Source organism: Silene latifolia, chromosome 11 (genome assembly GCF_048544455.1).
Source record: "Silene latifolia isolate original U9 population chromosome 11, ASM4854445v1, whole genome shotgun sequence".
Lineage (NCBI taxonomy): Eukaryota > Viridiplantae > Streptophyta > Magnoliopsida > Caryophyllales > Caryophyllaceae > Silene > Silene latifolia.
The window spans coordinates 119,275,657-119,295,565 of NC_133536.1; the positions used below are offsets into that span (position 1 = coordinate 119,275,657).

The 19,909-nt window shown below is 37.1% G+C and overlaps 1 protein-coding gene across 1 annotated transcript in view; it reads right to left on the reverse strand.

Moving 5' to 3' along the window:
* Positions 1-6,299: 6,299 nt before the first annotated feature.
* LOC141613872 (uncharacterized) overlaps positions 6,300-19,909 on the reverse strand; it is a 61,513-nt gene continuing 47,903 nt past the window's right edge. Inside the window, exon 4 of the mRNA XM_074432614.1 lies at positions 6,300-6,758. Within this exon, the coding sequence (XP_074288715.1) occupies positions 6,300-6,758 (459 nt within the window). The remainder of the gene's footprint in view (positions 6,759-19,909) is intronic.

The following is a 19,909-nucleotide window of genomic DNA, read 5'->3' on the forward strand; positions in this document are numbered from 1 at the left end:
AGTTAACCCACGAAGTCATATTAGTTAGGTTGTAGAAGGCCCGTTGGCCCACAATCGAGTTAGTATGGATTTGGATCTCGGAATCATTTATATAACTAGGTGGAGGTCATTATATAAACGCTTAAACATGCTAAAATGTTTTCTACTATAACGATGAATGTTTGTTCTTCCCACTATTTCGTTGTTTTGATGTTGTTCTTTATCATTTCTCCTATTAATATACGATATCAATTCGATTGTAACACGAGTCTCCGCTAAACCACTATTACTAACGATAAATATAATCTCTTTCTATATCCTCAAATGAACCGTTTAAATAGGGCATGGACTAGTTCCATAGGAATCGTTCTATTCCATAGAACTCCATAGGAGTTGTCCTATGTGATATAAGATTAGCATCTTAAATTCCTAACATACCTATGTATGATTTCTTGTGAAGATGGGTGAATAGAAGTAATGATTAGTCAAAATATGTTTTGATAATATCTTCTATGCATCCACGGTTCAAAAGTCTTATTGCTCAAACTAAAACACTTGTCATCAAGCACTTAAGTTATTAAGTACATGACAATGTTAAATTGATAAATTGATTTGTTAGAAATTTTGATTAACCAAATACCACAATAGAGTTAACCCTTGTGAAGGATTAACTAGGAATTTATATGAAGATAAGTCTTCATCAAGTAGAAATTCTTGAAGACAGTGGGAGCAATAAGAAGTAAGTGTGACACCCCCATACTCCAAGTGCCTTACCAGGACCACTCAGGTATAAGAACGTCACCATCTCGGTTTCCCGAGGCAATGATAATCAAATGACAATAAAGAAACATAATTTAAATAGCCAAACTGTTTAAAGTGATTACAAATCCAATCCAAACTGACAAAAGGAACAATATATGTTCTCAAAAACCAAATGTCTAAACAACTAAAATATGACAGCGGAAGACTCTAATCAGCTCGTGGTGACACATCCCAGCTAGCCCAAAAGCCTCTAGTCAAACCTGCTCAACAACTGCTCACCATCCCCGAATGGATCACCACAATTTTTAAAACAATTAAACGGGGTCAGTACTAATTACACAAAAACAAGATACAATACAACAATTACCAAACAGCTCAATCGTCACATCAAACCCCGGTCTCCGTAATCAATCTCCACGGAACTGACTACACACTAAAGTGTATAGCCCTGCCAGAGTACCCATCGCAACAGATACTCCACACCGCCAGTGGGGGACCACAGCCGTACCCACCAAATCCCCGCTCATCTCCATCGAGCGATAAACCCAAGTCCATTAATGTGCACATCCCTATGGCGGGTTCCACAGGAGGCGAATCATGGGCGTTGACAGGGCCGTCGTGTACCTATCAAAAATAACGAACTAAACTAACTATATAGCTAGGGAAGTCAGGTCGATCTCCACATGGAGGCAAGTTATCTATCTGTAGTCCGTCTATCTATGTCACAATTGGGGGGTTTTGTATTTGATTTTCTAAACTACTAAAGGTTTAAGGGGAAGAGAAATAGGGAAAGAGCGATAAAGCAAGAAAATGTGATAAAAGTGATCAGATAAAGAAGGTATGTCAGGATTTCGGTTCACTACGGTAGTTCAGTGACTCAACTGTAAATAGCTTAGACAAATTACTGTGAGACGGATACTGGAATGGTCCTTCCGGTCAACTTTCTACCCTAGATTCCCACTAACTTAACTTCCGTCCTCATCAGGGTAGTCTACTGTTCATAGCAGGTCTCTTTAGTCCAATCTTCCGATCCAGGATTAAATTTAACCAGATTAAAAGGGTGACTCAGAAGCGTGCACTCAACTAAGTCGGTAAATACAGTTATATTGCTATGGTGACAAGGTCTCACAATTAATTCATCTAACCTATTTACTACATCGTCACAATTCTACCGTAGATCCCCTAATCCTAACATGAAATAAATTAGCTACTCATATTATCAATATTGTCAAGACTAATAATGATGAAATAATTAATAAATAACATAATTAAATTATAATTAAATCGCATAAAAGAGATTAGAGCAGAAATTAAGAGAGCAAAACAAGAGAATTAAAGTAAACAAATGAAAGATTAATATTAAAGGAAGAGAAAGAGATTACAATCGCGAGAATCCGGCGTAAAGAACACTAAATCCGAGCGAGAAATAATCCTAAAACAAAAGTTACAGTAGAGAAAAAGCAACGTAGTGTTTACAGTGAAAAATGAATGGTAAGATAATATATTAGATTCCTAATAACCTAATTAATCGAGCTCAAATAGAAAAATACTAAGTCTATAAGCTAATTATAAGTTCATGGACTAATTAAAGCCCATGAAAGACAAAACCACTCGATCGAGTAACTTTATATCACTCGATCGAGTAAAATTAAGCTCAAACCACTCGATCGAGTAGAAAATCTACTCGATCGAGTAACCCCTAAAATACAACTACTCGACCGAGTAGAAAAAGGAGTCGATCGAACACAATTGTACTCGATCGAGTACTTTCCAGCGCACAATTCCTGCTTCAAGCACTGAACTTCAAACGGCTGCCATTTCTTCGTTACTTGGGCAAACAGGGCGTTTCCGGTGACGTTGGAAAGCTAAGAGGACAAGATTTCATCTCCATTTGGAATCACCTGAATATCAGTTGTAGAACTCCAAATATAGCTCTTCAAAGTAGGCACTAGTAATTTGAAGTTCTTCCTTTGCTCGCCTAGCTATCTTACTTCTTTGCGCACCTCAAGACAGCTACATTCCCGCTCCAAATTCACTCTTCCTCCAAATACATGCTAAACGGACGGTAAAAGGCTCGATTTCACTACTTTCTGCTCCATTTCTACAAATAGAACAAAACAAACCAAAGTAGCATATTCGGGGCATTTCGTAGCATAAAACTACGATAATAGCACAGAAATACGTGCATAAAAAGGCCAAAAAGGACAATATAAAATGCACGTATCAAATCTCACCAAACCAAACCTTTACTCGTCCTCGAGTAAACTAAATGCAAGCTAATGGAACGGAAAAAGAAAGCTCAGAGCTAACTATAACTTGTCTACTCGAACCAATTTAATGCAACAAAAATTAACAGTTATAGCTAAGCAGTCAATACGCAAACGAGTTATGAGTTGTTTAGAAATATATCCGACCTATCGACCTTGCAAGACCAACAAAATCGGACTCTCACGTGGTTACTCTTCTCTCATGAAGCAAAGGGTGAATAATATATGTAAAAGAGAGAAAGAGAAACAGTCGCTCACCTAACTGCGACCTACATAGCATGCATGCAACAAAAATGAAAGACGATTCAAGTACAAATGCACACGATCCAACCAATAAAGTCCGTCACCGCCGAGGGCTTAGAAATGATATGGGAATAGTGAGGGTCAGGTGAGAAAAGGCAAAACAAATTATGGTAATGTGGAGGTAAAAGCGTCAAGCTAGTTCCTAACAGGACCATATAACACCGTCCGTAACTCAACCGACTAAAAATAAAGTACAAGTGCCCTTCATTTGGCACACAACTCACTAATCACATACACTATCTCCTCAAAAAATATGGAATAAAATGGAGGAGTGAGACCGTCACAAGATAGAAATGAATGCAGACGAACTCAAAAATCAAACCAGCTCAAATACTTTTCAACTTTTCACTCTTCCTCTGGTTTTCCTGTACAACGTGATTTTTTCATTTTTTCATTTTTTTTATTCACGTTTTTCCTCTTTTTTTTTTCTTTTCAATTCTTTTTTTTTTCATTCTCATTCTCCCTTCCTTTATTTACACCAACTCCAATCAAAATGATACGGGCCAAACTGCAGACGGAAAACACATACCACAAAAGACATACTAAACAAGCTTGACTAGGCAGGCTCAGTTTGGGGATGTAGCTAATGGGTCAAAAAGGCAAGCTTTGGCTTAAGTGGAGCTAAATGGGTGAAAAATATAAGAAAAGGGGAAAATTTGCAAGCACCTCCCTGCATGTGACACCAACCACAAACCCGAATGTGTGCATTTTAACAAGAAATCGAATGTCATAAAAGTGCAAAAATGATAAACATGCTATGCAAGGAGTACTACTCTCAATTCCTAATGAACTGGTCATGAATGTCACCAGTTATGGGCTCTAATATCTCAGAAATTGTAAGTAGCTTGCCGATTTATCAGGTCAAGTCTAATCAGTCAGCTATATTTGAACAAAAACTCGTAGACTATGCATATGACAAAGCTAATAACTGTCAACAAAAGTGCAAGGCTCAAGTAATATGACAAGTTATAGTGCAATATCATCATGGGAATCTACCGTTCCGACTCAACCTATATGCTAAAATAAACGTGAATTTTTAAATTTTTCAAAATTTTCTAATGTTTATGGGATTTTGATTTTTATGGAAATAAACAAGCAATGCATACGAAAAATTAAACGTGATAACAGAAATGCAAATAAAAACAAGATGCAGACACAGATATGGATGCATAACCCTCCCCAAACCAAACTGTACAATGTCCTCATTGTACCCAAAAATAAGGAAAGGAAATGCAAACTAAAAAAGAAGAAAGTGAATCGCGGAAAGACTTACAAGATGGCGTAAGGAGGGACCTCCCCAAACCGGCCATGAACATGGGAGGTCATAGGTAGTCACGCAACAGCTCTACGGACGAAAAACAACAGCTAGAACACGATTCTGTTCGATCGAACAGAGTAGAATAGTTCGATCGAGGAAATCTGGTGTCAAAAGGATTCGATCGAGAGGATACTTTAGTCAATCGAGAGAAGTGAATTTTGCAGCTTGATTCGATCGGGAGAGCAGAAGCTCGATCGAGTAATTGTTCAGCCAAAAAGGTTCGATCGAGTAGAAAAACCACTCGATCGACCCAAATCACCTGCAAATTTGCAAATAGGATCGCACAAAAATACTGCCAAAGCAAAGAGAGCTAAACCGTTCACAGTCTATAGCCGATTAGGCTAATTATTAAGGCACACAGTAAAGCTAAATAAAATGTTCAAAAATAAATAAAGAGTTCTAAAATTTGGTCGCCTCCCGGTAGCGCTAGTTTCAGAATAGGTCCAGCTCCACCTCCTTTTATCAACCAAAGAACACAAAGCAATCGCCCAATACTAGGCCTCCGATCGGAAGCAAGAACTTCAAAGAATCATCAAATCTGCTTCCGGCCTCCACAGCATGGCAACGGAAGAATAACAGCTTCTCCAATCATCGGGATCCCACTCTTTAACATTGGCATGCAGCAACCTCCTAGACGGCATAGCTTCCTCAAAACCTCCTCCAGGGTCATCTATCTAGGTAGTTCCAGACTCCAACTTGAGAGCACCCATCTCACCTCCCGGGTCCTCGAACCTATCGAGACCAGTAAAAAGAGAAACAAAGTAATGTTCCTCCAATTTGCTCCCAAATTGGGGCGGAGGTGTTATAACAGCTGCAATATGTGACTCATAAGGGATATCAGACGGTATCTCCACGGACTCTATAGGAGGGGTAGCATCACAAGGCATGGCTCGCATGGGTTCCCTACGCGCACTAGACTTGGTAAAAACCAAATCCTCTCCTCCTACCTGAAAAGTAAGTGTCTTAGCCCCGACATCTATAATCGCACCAGAAGTGCACAAAAATGGTCTTCCCGAAGTAATGGGAGTGTGACGGTCTTCGGGTATATCTAAAACAACAAAATCAACAGGAATAAAGAATTTCCCTATCCTGACAGGTACATCATCCAAAACTCCTTTAGGCCGTGATAAAGAACGGTCGGCCATCTGTACAGTAATGCTAGTATGCTTAAACTTAGTCAAACCTAATCTCTTAGCAAGAGATAAAGGTAACACACTGACACTAGCGCCGAGGTCACATAAAGCATTGTTTATTAATTGGGTCCCTATATGACATGGTATGGAAAAACTACCTGGGTCAGACAACTTAGAAGGGGTCCCAGTCTGAAGAAGTGTGCTGCACTCTTCAGTCATAGCTACGGTCTCAATAACACTAGCATCCCTCTCGTAAGATAAAGTTTACTTAATAAATTTAGCATAAGTGGGTACCTGGGCCATAAGCTCATTATAATGCTCACCAACATTAAGAACCCGTATAAGATCCAGGAATCCGCGGTGTGGCAACAACCTTCGTGGAAAAGGAACTTGGATAAGATAGGCTTTGACCGTACTCTCCTCCATATCGTCATTCGGGATAGGCATGGGTGACGATTGAATAGTTTCCGAGGCTGTAGGGACTGATCAATCACTTATTTCCTTTCGATCGAACGCTTTCTCAACACATTTTCTCGATCAACCATCAGCAGGAGGTCGATCGAATGGTATTCCCTCCGTAATGTTCGATTGAGTACTAGGGCTGTCATGATCGAATTTAATGCTCATGTCGGCACAAGCATCAGTACAAACTGCGTGAATAGTACCAGCATCAACGGACAATGGAATACTCTCGGTATGGACTGCATACACCGTCTCATACTGCTCTTCCCCAGCAACTAATTGATCGATCTGAAACTGTAGCTTCTTTATACGGATGTCATTTTCCGTATGGGACTTCTGCGCCGTTAGTGCAAATTCCCCTATCATTGACTTCAGTTCAGCAAGCTCAAATTTTTCGATTAACCCATTGACTTGAGCCTGCAACTTCTCAAGACGGATGTCTTGAGCCGTGGATTTTTCCACACTTGAAACCAAGATATTTGCAATTCGGAGCAATTTCTCGAACCCATCGTTCTTTTCAGCAGGAGGAGTGTGCTGCGGTGGGTTAGCATAGCAAGGCTATTGAAGACCTTGTTGTCGCAGTGGTTGTGGTGGCACCGGTATAGGAGGAGCAAAACTTTGGTGACTTCCACAACCCCAAGACGTTTTCCTCTCCCAATTGGCAGTTTTGACGGCTGGAGCTTCAAAACGGGCTATAAGTTGGGAGACGGACGTCATCTTGGCTAAAGAATCGAAGGTACTCAAGCCTTCCCTTCGATAATCTTTCTCTGAAATCTGTCTAATAGACCTGTAGACCTATCAAAACAGCACTAAAGAAAAAGATAAAAACCGCCTCAAGGAATAAATCCCTTGAGGCTAGAGACAGACGAAAATAAACAGATATCAAAAATTTGACAGGGCTGTCGTGTACCTATCAAAAATAATTAAAAGTGATCAGATAAAGAAGGTATGTCAGGATTTCGGTTCACTACGGTAGTTCAGTGACTACTAAAGGTAGTTGTGTACCTATCAAAAATTTGTGGCGGGTCAAGGTCGAGTCGGGTTAAATAAAATAATATAAAAAACTGGTGTGAGACGGTTTACCTTATGATCTCGAGGCGGAGGGACAAAATCTCCATTTTTCTTATCTCTCTTTTCTCTCTAAAATGTATGGTGGATGGTGGATTTTGTGGGATTACAATAGAATAAGGGTAGTATGGATAGGATAGGGTGGAGTATATATGGTGAGTGCGGTATACGTATACATGTATCATATATCGTATTATTATTAATATTATTACAACTTATTATTACTACTATTATTCTTATCATTACCATCATATAATAATAATAATTATTATTATTATTACTTTATTCCGTCTCAAATATAACCTGTATAAATACAATATAATATTATTTTATTAAATATAAATATGGAGTATTACCATCTTCCCCCCTTAAAAGAACATCGTCCCCGAAGTTCACCTCACTCTCTCATTTCCTCAAATCTCATGCATTCTCTCGCACCTCACATGTTTATCAACCGTATACGTTTTTTTCTAAACATCACACTCATCCCAAAGTTCTTCACTCAATCCTCACTACTTTCTCACATTCATTACTTCTCTTTCCTCAATTTCCGAATTGTTACATCTACTCCCCCTAAAAGAGAACTTCGTCCCGAAGTTCGACTATCAAACCTCAAACTACGGTCTCATACGCTCGTTATTAAATTCCACAAATGACTATGTTTTAGGTTCAACCTACTCTCTTACCTATTGCAAATCCATTATCAAATCTCGTATCATCTTATGCCATTACTATAATCCCAATCTAGAAGACCTCTCTAGAAGTCTCTCTACGGGTACCCCTACGAGCCTCCCAAAGGTCAAGCGCCCGGTCCAACCCACGGTTCCCAATCTATAATTCCATAAATAATTCCTAACTCATATTGGCTATAGGAATACATATCTATCATGGGGTATAACCCGGTTATAATTATGTATCTATATCACGTCAAATCTCATGCTTTCACATGTATGCACATCAAAACACCAATTACGCGAATTCTAGGAAACAATCGATTAATGCAAATTTTTTTGTCATTTGACTCAATCATGATTAACATTTCCAATTCTGGACCTCATGCCACGCATATACCACGTCAAATCCACCACATGATCACACATGTGTTTCCATATCCATTCCCATTCATCATCAAACTTTCCGCTTATATGGAAGGCCACAATCACCATCATGCAAAGACCACTATGCGACACATAACTTGCATGTTTCATCTTACTTTTACACAACAAAACAAAATCATGTTGATTAACACATATCCAACAAGACTATCACATCATTTGTCATCCAATTACTCATGTTAAATCACGATTTCCATTCAATTGCAACATGCCACCCAAGATGATCAAACTCAAACAATTGACAAGGTCTCATCCATATGGGGTCAAAATATTCATCCGAAACAAACCACCAAAATAAATCACGAAAATAAGGGTATACACCCCATACTAGGTCGAGTATTGACATAACAAGGGGAAAAGCAGATCACTCGGTCGAGTATAGGAGGCCACTCGGTCGAGTGCATGGTGCACTCGGTTGAGTGCCACCTGCGAAGAATGTTTTCATTCTCTAACTCGTTCCCAAGCTTTCCTATTTCATCACTCAATTAGGCACTACAACTAGATCACGATGTACACCGTGGGTGTTTCACTTGACGATTGGGAGGCAACTACATAAACAACATCTATACTACCGCTCATAGGACAGAATTTCAGCAACTACTTTCACAAGTCATGCATGCATACTTAAATCAAACGGTTACGCTATATAACACCAATGATCAAGTACCCCAACAATATGATTGGATCCTCAAAACATTATATGCCACACTCTTACTCTCATCACCGCGAAAACCAAGCTTGGTAATACTAAATCCACAACTTTATCTCAAAACGACCTTTACTAGACATATTCCACCCTCGATTCTCCTTCATCACCAGAATTCAATCTACTTCTCTCTTATATTCCTATTTCATAACTTCTTGTCACCATTTATTTAATTCATACCATTCCTCAAGTCAAATCTCATATTCTATAAAAACTTTTATCAACTCGTGTCATCACTCTCTTTTACTTTTGGTACCTTAATTATTCCCTCATCATTCCATAAGTCTTACCCCAAACGTATGTTATTCCAAGATACTCGAATCATACTAAATAAAGTCACTCTCACATGTCCTTTAAATGTCGTTCACTAAATATGAGTTCGAACAACCGCTAAATACCAATCTTGGTCGCACTCTACTCGTTATTGATAGGTTGTCTCTCATGATCAACTCACCCCACTCAAACTTCACTAGGGCTACCTATCTTTCTAGTGTTCCCAAATTCTCAACTTGTTGTTTATACATAATTCAACACTTGAACTCTTCACCTGAATCCCTTAAATGCATCAATACCTCTAGGCAACGAAACACACACTCATGTATGACTAGTTTTCGTTCAATGTTCTCTTACCCACAATAGTTACACAACCAGATAACCGGACCCAAATTATTTCTAACACATTATTCAAGGATTCAACCAATACTATTCTCTTTCATCACATGACCTACCATTCACGACGCCGTACATGTGCCTCTCTTCCTCAAAGTCAATAACCACGTCAATTATCAAATTTACCCGAATTCCAATAAAACACGTGTTTCTCATTTAAAATCCTCAAGGTGCAACACTCACTCATCCTACATTATTAGCACTCTTTATCCTCATGGCTCATCGAGTCACGCCCGTTTCACATCCTCCCCCAGGGCAGACTAGGCATTGACTCACATATAAGCAAAACAACACATTATTAGTAAAATGGCAACATTATGAGACAAGGAAACCATGTTTTAAACATGAACATGTAAAATTTAATCGTATACACTATGATATAAAAAAAAATTGGCAAAATTTTGAGATAGGATTCTCAAATTAAATCAATGCATAACACTATTAATGAAATTGAAGTCATAACACTCAATTAAATCAAGAAAACTTTAGTGCAAAATTTTCAAATTCTAAGAACTTACCCAACATTGTTAAACAACATTTGGATCAACACATTACTACATCAACAAGGAGTAAGTACCAACAAACAATTAAGTCACATTCGAGAGCAAAATCAAAATTATTCACTTTTCGATGAAATTTCAAAGGATTTTGGATAACACCTTAGAAAATGAAATTTCGATTCAAAATGATACATGTCATCACTAACCAAGATGGTGCCTCACTAGTTAATTAAACTAAGCTTCAAACACTAAAAATCAAAATTTTGGAATGAACATTAAGGTTTCAGGAAATCTTGGAACGAAAATTTCAAGGCAATTTTCAAACATACAACAACGGTTAGTAATAACAACCAAATTTTGATCCTTGTTAAACCATCAACCAAGAAACAAATATAAAATCGAATTATCGACTCAATAACATATATTTTCGAGTTCATAAGAAAATTTTAGGTAAAATCAACATGAAATTTTTATACATGACATCACGAATGGTGGGAAAGAGGTGATTAACATCATGAATCTAACCAAAACACAACTGAATTGACAAATATGTGAAGGAGTTAATGTAAATTTACACAAAACCAAATTTGAAGAATTAAGAGGAAAGAAAGCGTCACTTGTAAGATGAAATTAGCCAATTTAAGGGGCTAAAAAATTTAGCGTAAGAATTTGAATTCGAGCAATAAACAACCAACAATAACGTCTTCCAAGGAAATGATTTTAAATGTATGAATAAAATAGATAAACTAAGGCAATAACACAATTTTAGCGAAACTCACAACCCAAAAGCTGACACTCAGTCGAGTGCTGAGTCCACTCGGTCGAGTGACAATCCACTCGGTCGGGTGCCTTCTCCACTCGGTCGAGTGACTCACTTCTAGAAATTTTCAAGTTTCTGGAAATTAGTCAACTCGATCGAGTGGTAGGGTTCACTCGGTCGAGTGACTGGTACTCGGTCGAGTACTAGCTCGCACTAGGCTAGGTGTCTCTCTTTGGTTTGCAATTTCTGACTCACAACCATTATATTTAGACTAACGATTAATCTACTAACAATCATTTTTAATCACATCTTAACATGTAATACCCACTCATCAAAACACATTATGCATATGAATACTTACATCCAATTTTCACACGATAGATGCACCACATCATAAATAACGATATCATGCAAAGCCTATCGACTTGTTATAGTAAACACCACATATCATCATGCATCGAATGAACCCATATACAAGGCAAGAAACTACACTATGATCACAACTACATGTAATCAAGCACATTTTATTTCGGTAAATAAATTATGCAAGACGTTAAACAAAATTCGTATCACATATGTAATCATACAACATGTCACTTCGCGTTTCCCAACTCATAACCACCCACATAGTGACCAACCGAAACAATAGGATCTAGTTTTGAAATGAGGGATCATTCTCACCAAAAACCGACCTCTTATTGCATTCAAGTCGGGTTCATTTTATTAGACACTCTTAGATTCATTTTATTTTATTAGTTTAGGTTCCAAAATCGTCGCTCTAATACCACTTTATAACACTCCAACTATCCGGCCAAGATAATTGGAGTGTTACCATCTCGGTTTCCCGAGGTAGTGTTTCAAAACTTCAATCAAAGTACATTTATTCTAAATATATTGTTAATGAATTACACAAATGTAAACAAATGAATAAATAAAATACAACTCGTGACATCTATACTCTTCTAGCCAACTAGACTCATCTGGTGATATCATCAAGCTCGTCCCGTCTCCCGCGTACTATCCAAACAACCTGAACATAATCTGCTCCCCATATGACCAAAGGATATCATATGGATCGACACAGGCCACCCCAAAAAGATAGTTGACAAACACAGACACACAAACGTTAGTAACGATAAAAGAAAGTGTGACGCGACTCAAGTGTGTAAGTCAACAATATGACCATGATATGAATGACACACAATTTATATAATCCAACAACACAACAAACAATATGACCATGATATGAATGACACACAAAATATGTTGCTTTGTGATTTAGTAAAGTGGATTTGAGTAAGTTTTTCTTGTCCGAGAAGTTATGTTGAGTCAGTGCTTATGGGATTGTGTAAGTTGTGATGACTATCGATGTGGTTGTGGTACCTCGGGTGGTGATCCGGGCACGGTAATTAGTGTTGTGATGCGGGTATTTTCGCACTGCGGTGTGGCTGTTGGAGGCGGTGTTGCGATGCCGTCACGGTAATTCATATCACCACAGTTTATAAAACTTTACTAAATTGTTGTTTTGTTTGATGTTGCTTCCTGTGAGTTTCAGTTTGTACAGATAGACAGTTGTTTTGTTTATTGATGTTTCTTACCAGTTAAGTTTTGGGAATGAGGGTAGAGTATGATATGAAAGAGAGTTGTATATGTTTTCGTTGTTGTCATGATATAGTGACATTCTGTTAATGGGACATAGTTGTGAAAAGTTGTTACAGTAATTTTGATCTTGTTTTAAGATGAGGCATCGGTAGTCATAGTCATGGCAAGTGATTCGTGGAACATGTGTTGTAATGATCTGAAAGCGGCAGGTGGTTCATAATCTTTTGTTGAGATAGTGAGTGCAGGGTATTGGGATTTGGTGTCATGTTAAGTTATGTATGAGTTTTGTGGTAATGAAAGAAAAGAACTTGAGAAGCTAGTGTGAGTGTACGTAACAAGTGTGGATCGTGAGTTATGCTTTTGACGAAGGGAGTTTTATATAGTTTATATAGAGAGGTATGTCAGGTTGCGGTAATGTGGAAAAGTTGAAGTTTTGGGTTAAGCTAAAGATTTTGAGATATAGGTTAGGTGGAGTGACGAGTGAATTGAAGTATGAGAATTGTTTAAGTAAGAGTGCCTTGGATATATGCATGGCGAGTGTTTAGAGTATTGGTGGTTATCTATGACATGTGATGGTGATGGGAATAATGAGAAGATATAACTAAGGATATAGTATTAGTGAGTTACGAGGACGTAACATTTATCTTAAGAGGAGTAGGATGCGATAAAAGAGATTTTGATGGTTGTGCATATGGTAGTATATTCACAGTAGAGTGTTGGTGTAGCATAAAGAATGAAGTTGTATATTTTGTGGTTGATGTTGTTAAAAGGCCATGGCCGTGCTTGTAGTAGTGTGATGTTTAGGAGTGTGAGAATATTTCACTAATGTTGACAGTTGGATGATGAGGTTATGAGTGTGAGTAAACTTCGAGGACGAAGTTACTTTTAAGGGTGGTAGAATGTAACATTCCGTTTGATGTCTATGAGTGTCTTGATATTGGATTTGGTAGTGGATGATATATTATGGAGCTAGCAGCGTTAGAGGATGGTAGTTATGGAGTTAGTGTCGGGAGAGTTTATGATGTAGTTGATACGACATCGTGAGCGATGTGGGGAGGTAGTAATAGTTGGTTGAGTTGGTGTTAAGGGTTCATGGTTTCATGTTTTATAAGTTGGGGTTTTGGTTTTGAGTTCTTAGTAGCTTTGTTGCGTCTTGACCGAGTTAGTATGTTTGTTTTTATGTATGGGTTGAACTTCGGGGACGAAGTTCTTTTTAAGGAGGGAAGACTGTAATACTACGTATTTATGAGTCTCTGGGTACTCTATCGAGTAGGCCTTACTCTGTCGAGTAAGGGTGAGTTGCGATTTAAAATAGTTTCGACTGTTGGGTACTCGATCGAGTAACGTAGATACTCGATCGAGTAAGGGGGCACTCGATCGAGTACCTCAGCTACTCGATCGAGTAGCCGGTTTACGGGGGTTGATTTGTCGGGTTTTGTTAATAATGCGATTAAGTATATAATAACTTCCGTCACTTTTCTTTAAACACTTTTAAAACCTAATTACGTTCAAAGAGAGAAATCAAACTACGTTCTTCGCATCAATCGCATTGTTGACAAATCCCGGAGCTTGGAAGGTCGGATTTTACCTTTCTTTATACCGTTGTGATCCTGGTGTCGAGGGTAAGATCTACGTACCGTTTTTATAGCATTTCGTTAAAGTTGGTTAAACCCTAATATGGGGATTTGGGGGTTTTGTTGTATTTTGTGATTGGTAGTGATTATATGTTTGTATGTTAGGAGGAGGATTCGTAGAGGAAGCTTTTTGATATCAGCTGTGAGACCGTCTGATTGTGTTGTGCTTTCCAGGTAGGGTTTCCCTACTCAGTATTAATTGCATAATGTGTGGTGATTGTGCTGTAGTTAGTGATTGTTGATTGATTCAGACGGTTGTGATTATATATTGTTGATAGATTCAGACGGTTGTTGATTGTTGTATGATGGCTGTGATTGTTTGTCTCTAGTTCTCGAGATGCGTTCTCGGCTGAGTGGAGTCACTTGCGGGAGTGGCTTCACGCCCTAGTTTCTCCCTTCATGGAACCCGCCACGGAAGGGGATGTGCACATTAATGGGACAGGGTTATCGCTCGGTATGATGAGCGGGGATTTGGTGGGTACGGCTGCGGTCCCCCACTGGCAGGGCTGGTCCAGTGGACTGTCGGTGATGGAGATTGATCGGAGTGGGTGATTGTGTGTGACTGTTTGAGCTGTATTGTTTACTGTGCTGTTGGTTTACTTAGATTGTGTGATTAGTACTGACCCCGTTTAATTGTTTTAAAAACTGTGGTGATCCATTCGGGGATGGTGAGCAGTTATTGAGCAGGTATGATATGACGCGTATGGGATAGCTGGGATGAGTCATCACGTGGCAGTTAGAAGTCTTCCGCTGTGTCAGACGATGTTTTATAGCTTTGATAGTTTTAGCAGTAGACCGTCTGAGAATCTTGTATTTCTTTTATCAGTATTGTAGTTGGTTTGTAATCACTTTAAACATTATTTACTTTTAAGTATGTTACGTTATTGTCTTATGATTATCATGCCCTCGGGAAACCGAGATGGTAGCACTTCCATGCCTTAAGTGTTCCTGGTAAGGCACTTAGAGTATGGGGGTGTTACACGGTCTCCCAACCGCCTTCCGTCTCCATAGAACAATTAACCAACCAACCACCGCAATAGCCTCCAATATACATGACAAACACAATAAATGCAAGATATCGTATAACATGCCAATTACCGACTCATCAAATGCAATTAATGACAAGCAACTCATTTAACAAATAGACACATTCTCGAAACTGAGTAGGATGAACCTACCTTTTTCGCAACCTCCATAAGCAAACCCGATCCAATAATAACTACACTTCATAAAACCGTCACCTAATTAAAGTAATTAAATATACTTAATTACTAACTAATCTAATTAAATTAAATACGAATTATCTAAATAAAAAAACTCGTCTTAAGCTATTAAATCCCGTCTTAAGACTCGGTCAACAACCAACTACCACCACCTACTGCCACCACCGTGGCCACCACAACCAACCATGGTGGACCACGGCAGCCACCACGTCCAACAACAGCCACAACAACACGGCAACATCAGCAACACTACCCTACTCCCTTTAAACACCACTAAAACAACCATCAACTGCACCACCACGACCCCCACAAAGTCACGACCACCGCCTGGCATACCCACGCCCATACACGACTACCACACGGCTACCACAAGGCATGACAATAGCAGCACAAACACGACAACATGTGACACACAACAACAACCATAAAACCATCCGTACGACCCTCCTTTACCACCCGTTTTCGACACCTACAGCTACCCAATCCAAAACCCAAGACCACAACTAGCTTCTCCTCACTACCCTCGAGAAAACCCACCCAATACCACCCCAAGTCAGTCACGGTTTATAGGTCAAAAATCCGTCTTAAGATCGTCGCACAAAACAGTTATAAACATATATATATATATATATATATATATATATATATATATATATATATATATATATATATATATATATATATATGTATGTATATATATATATGTATATATTTATGTATGTATATATATATATGTATATATTTATGTATGTATATATATATATGTATATATATATATACTCGGTCAAACCTCTAATTAGGTGGTCAACGGGGTCCATGGGTGGTCAACGGTGGTCTCTGACGGGTTAAGGTCGAGTCGGGTTAAGTAAAATAATATAAAAAACTAGTGTGATACGGTTTACCTTACGATCTCGACGCGGAGGAACAAAATCTCCATTTTTCTTCTCATCTCTCTTTTCTCTCTAAAATGTATGGTGGATGGTGGATTTTGTGGGATTACAATAGGATAAGGGTGTTGGAATATGTGTCCTCCGACAATAATGCGATCACGACTGTTGATCATGATGATCACATGTTTAAGTCTCATTATAAAGAATACAATTGGGAAGAAATTTATTTACTGTCAACTGGTCCACACATATCGGTAATGATTGGCTGACTAGAGTTTGACATTACTGTCGTGCGACGGTGGTGATCAGTTGATCCCCTAGGTCATACCTATAGGGCAACACTCTTAATTGATCATTTAATTAATCGTATAACGTTACGAGTTAATTAAATTACTTGAAAATTGACGGACGATTTTGGAAGTAATATTTACGTATTTCATTATAATATGATTAAATGAGATACGGTCTGAGTAATCGAATTGTATCATTACTCAGATGAAATTATTGTTTAAAGAAACAATTGAATTTGAATGAATTATTATAAATACAATTTGTTGTGATTTATAATTGGTAAAATATTTTGGTACAAGTAATTATGAATTACTAAGTCGATTTTTGTATATGACGTATTTTTATTAATACGTTGATTTTTAATATGTTAAAAATACATAGCAAATTTATGTAACATATGACATGTGACATATTGACAATTGACAAAAATAAAATGGATTCCATGTTATCCATATGGACCGAAATATTGGGTTTGATTAACATATTCTTATAATGTTAATTAAAATTAGTGGAAGATGTAATCATTTTTCTACAACTAGGCATGCATACCTAGTGTCTCTTGTGGAAGAGCACCAAGCCCATGAATTGGCCTTCCTCCACCTTCCTGCCCGGTTTCCCCTAGAAAAGAACAAAGGTTTTTTTGCTTAAAATTATTATTATGCATGTGTGTGTGATAATTTATTCATTCATTCATCTCATCAAAAATATTTTTAGAGAGATAAAAATATTTTCCTTTCTTCCTCTTTCTCCTACCCGGTTTTAGGAGACAAAAACCAAAATTATTTTGGGTCAATTTTTCTTACAAAATTAATATTGTACTAGTATTTATAATATTGATTTTAATTAAGAGTGTGCTTTGGGTATAATTCCTTGGGAGAGATCCTACACTTGGGTCTTTGTTCATCCAAAAGGAAAGCTCAAGAACAAGAGAGAAGGAGATCTCTCTTGTGCCCTAAAACCGAAAATCTAATGTAAGAATGGATGTTTCTTCCTTATTTTGTTTGTTAGTTTGCATGCATAAGATCATTAGTTAATTTTATGACAAATTAAATTAAAACATATATGAGTATGTTAAGTATATAGATCTACTTTTCCTTCAATCGGTATCAAGAGCCATGGTTGTTTGCATGCAAATCGGTTAAAAGTTTTTCCGAGTTATAAAGATTAACATATAAAACTTGTATAATTTGTGTTATTATGATATATCACGAAATTAATTTATGCATATTAAAATTTCTGGTCCTAAAATGTTTTTAGGGTATTTTTGTTAATTTACGGATTTTCATTGTTCATATTATACAATAATGGCATTAAAATATGATTTTATGAGTAAAAATGTCATTTACGGACTAAAATTAGCTATACTTCGTATTTTCCAGTGATTTTTGGATATGTTGTCACATATATTATTTTGAGATAACCTGTAAATTTTCATAATTTTTGGACTTCTTATGCTCGAAAAATGGATTTTTCATTATTAAATTCTGATTTAGGTGAAAAATAGGTTAATATGAGATAAATTTCGAATCTGGTCATAGAAATTTAGTATGTTGTCACATGCAATTTTACAAGATGTGTGTAAAATAATAGGCTAGAGTGAAGTCTTTTTGCATGATTTATGGATTTTTGAAGAAAAATAGCATGAATAGTGACTTTATTACTGAAATATTGATAAAACATACTCTATGACTAAGGAAATACATTACATGTTGTATTTTATTGTCTTTTTCAGATCTAAAATTGAAAATTTAATGAATATAATTTTTCTCATGTTTTTATAATTATTTTTGTTAAAAAACCGATAAACCGCAACATTGTTTTTCCGGAAAAATTTCGAAATTTTTAACCTAAGTTTTTGAATATTATGAGTGTCATGGTATTTTTCCAGAATGTTCATGAGTTTAAATTTCAAATTTCAAATTTATTTGAAATTTTGTGATTTATTTGAAGTTTATAGCTTATTTTTGTATTTTTGGTCCATTAATGAACAATTTTAGAAATATGAGTTAATTATGGTCAAATAATTAGTGAAGACTAAATTTTGAGTCCTAAGAGGTTAGGGTAATTAACTTATGCATAAATATGAATTTATGTAATTTTTGTGATTATAAAATGTTGAAATCACGCAAATCAGAAAAAAACCGAGTAATATACGATATTGGCTAATTAAAGGCGATTTAGCATAAAATTGGGCATGTTCATACATATTATAATGCTGCATTTTCTTTATGATTGTCATAATTTTAATTTATGTAATTTTTGAATTATGTAATTTTACTTAGTATGGCCTTAGTTTTTAATTGGTATTTCCCGAAATGTATGGGAATATCGATTCGGTTGTAATTTTATTGTGATCTCGTATCACCGTTTTGTAATTTAATAGATTTATTTTATTTTAGTTACAAATGTATAATAGGAAATTATGTAATTTATTATGTAATTTTATTCATTTCGGAGTTCCCAAAGACGGATTTCTTCAAGATGGCGATACATAAAGACGATGTTGCCTCGAGATGCGTGCCACAACCGAAGTTCAAGGGACCAATGGAGTTGGTTTCCGAATATGTAATAGTGAAATAGTTTTTCTATTTTAGGAAGGCCATACTAGGATTTATTTTATGTTTGCATTTTAATTATATGTCACATGCATCGCTAAATCGCCATAACTAAAACATGCATCTTCTTTCATCGAGTTTATCGACCGTGTCAATTAGAATTATCGTAGTTCACCACTTTAGTTCACTTAAAAAATGATAGATAATAAATTGACATGACCTCTCGCTAAAACAATTAATTGAGACATAGCCTTACCAAATAGTAGAAACCATGAAAACCTATTTCGCGAGGGAGTGCACTCGGCCCTACCGGGGTACAAACCTTGTTATGTAGGGGAAGTGGGTGATGAATGTTAATCCACCGAGTTCATGTTAATGAGGGTTTCATCGGCCATACCGTGCCCAAATTGATGTGGATTTGGATCATGGACACATTTATTCGAAATTTGGATTGAACTCAACAAAAGTTTTTCGATAAGGGTTTCATCGGCCATACCGTGCCCTTGTCGGATGTGTTTTGGGCTATAGATAATTATTAGAGTAATTTTATCGACCAAGAGTTCTAATAGTAGAATCGATTAAAACGTTAATCCACCGAGTTATATTGATAAAGGTTTCATCGGCCATACCGTGCCTAAGTCGATATGAATTTGGGTCTTGGAATCATTTATC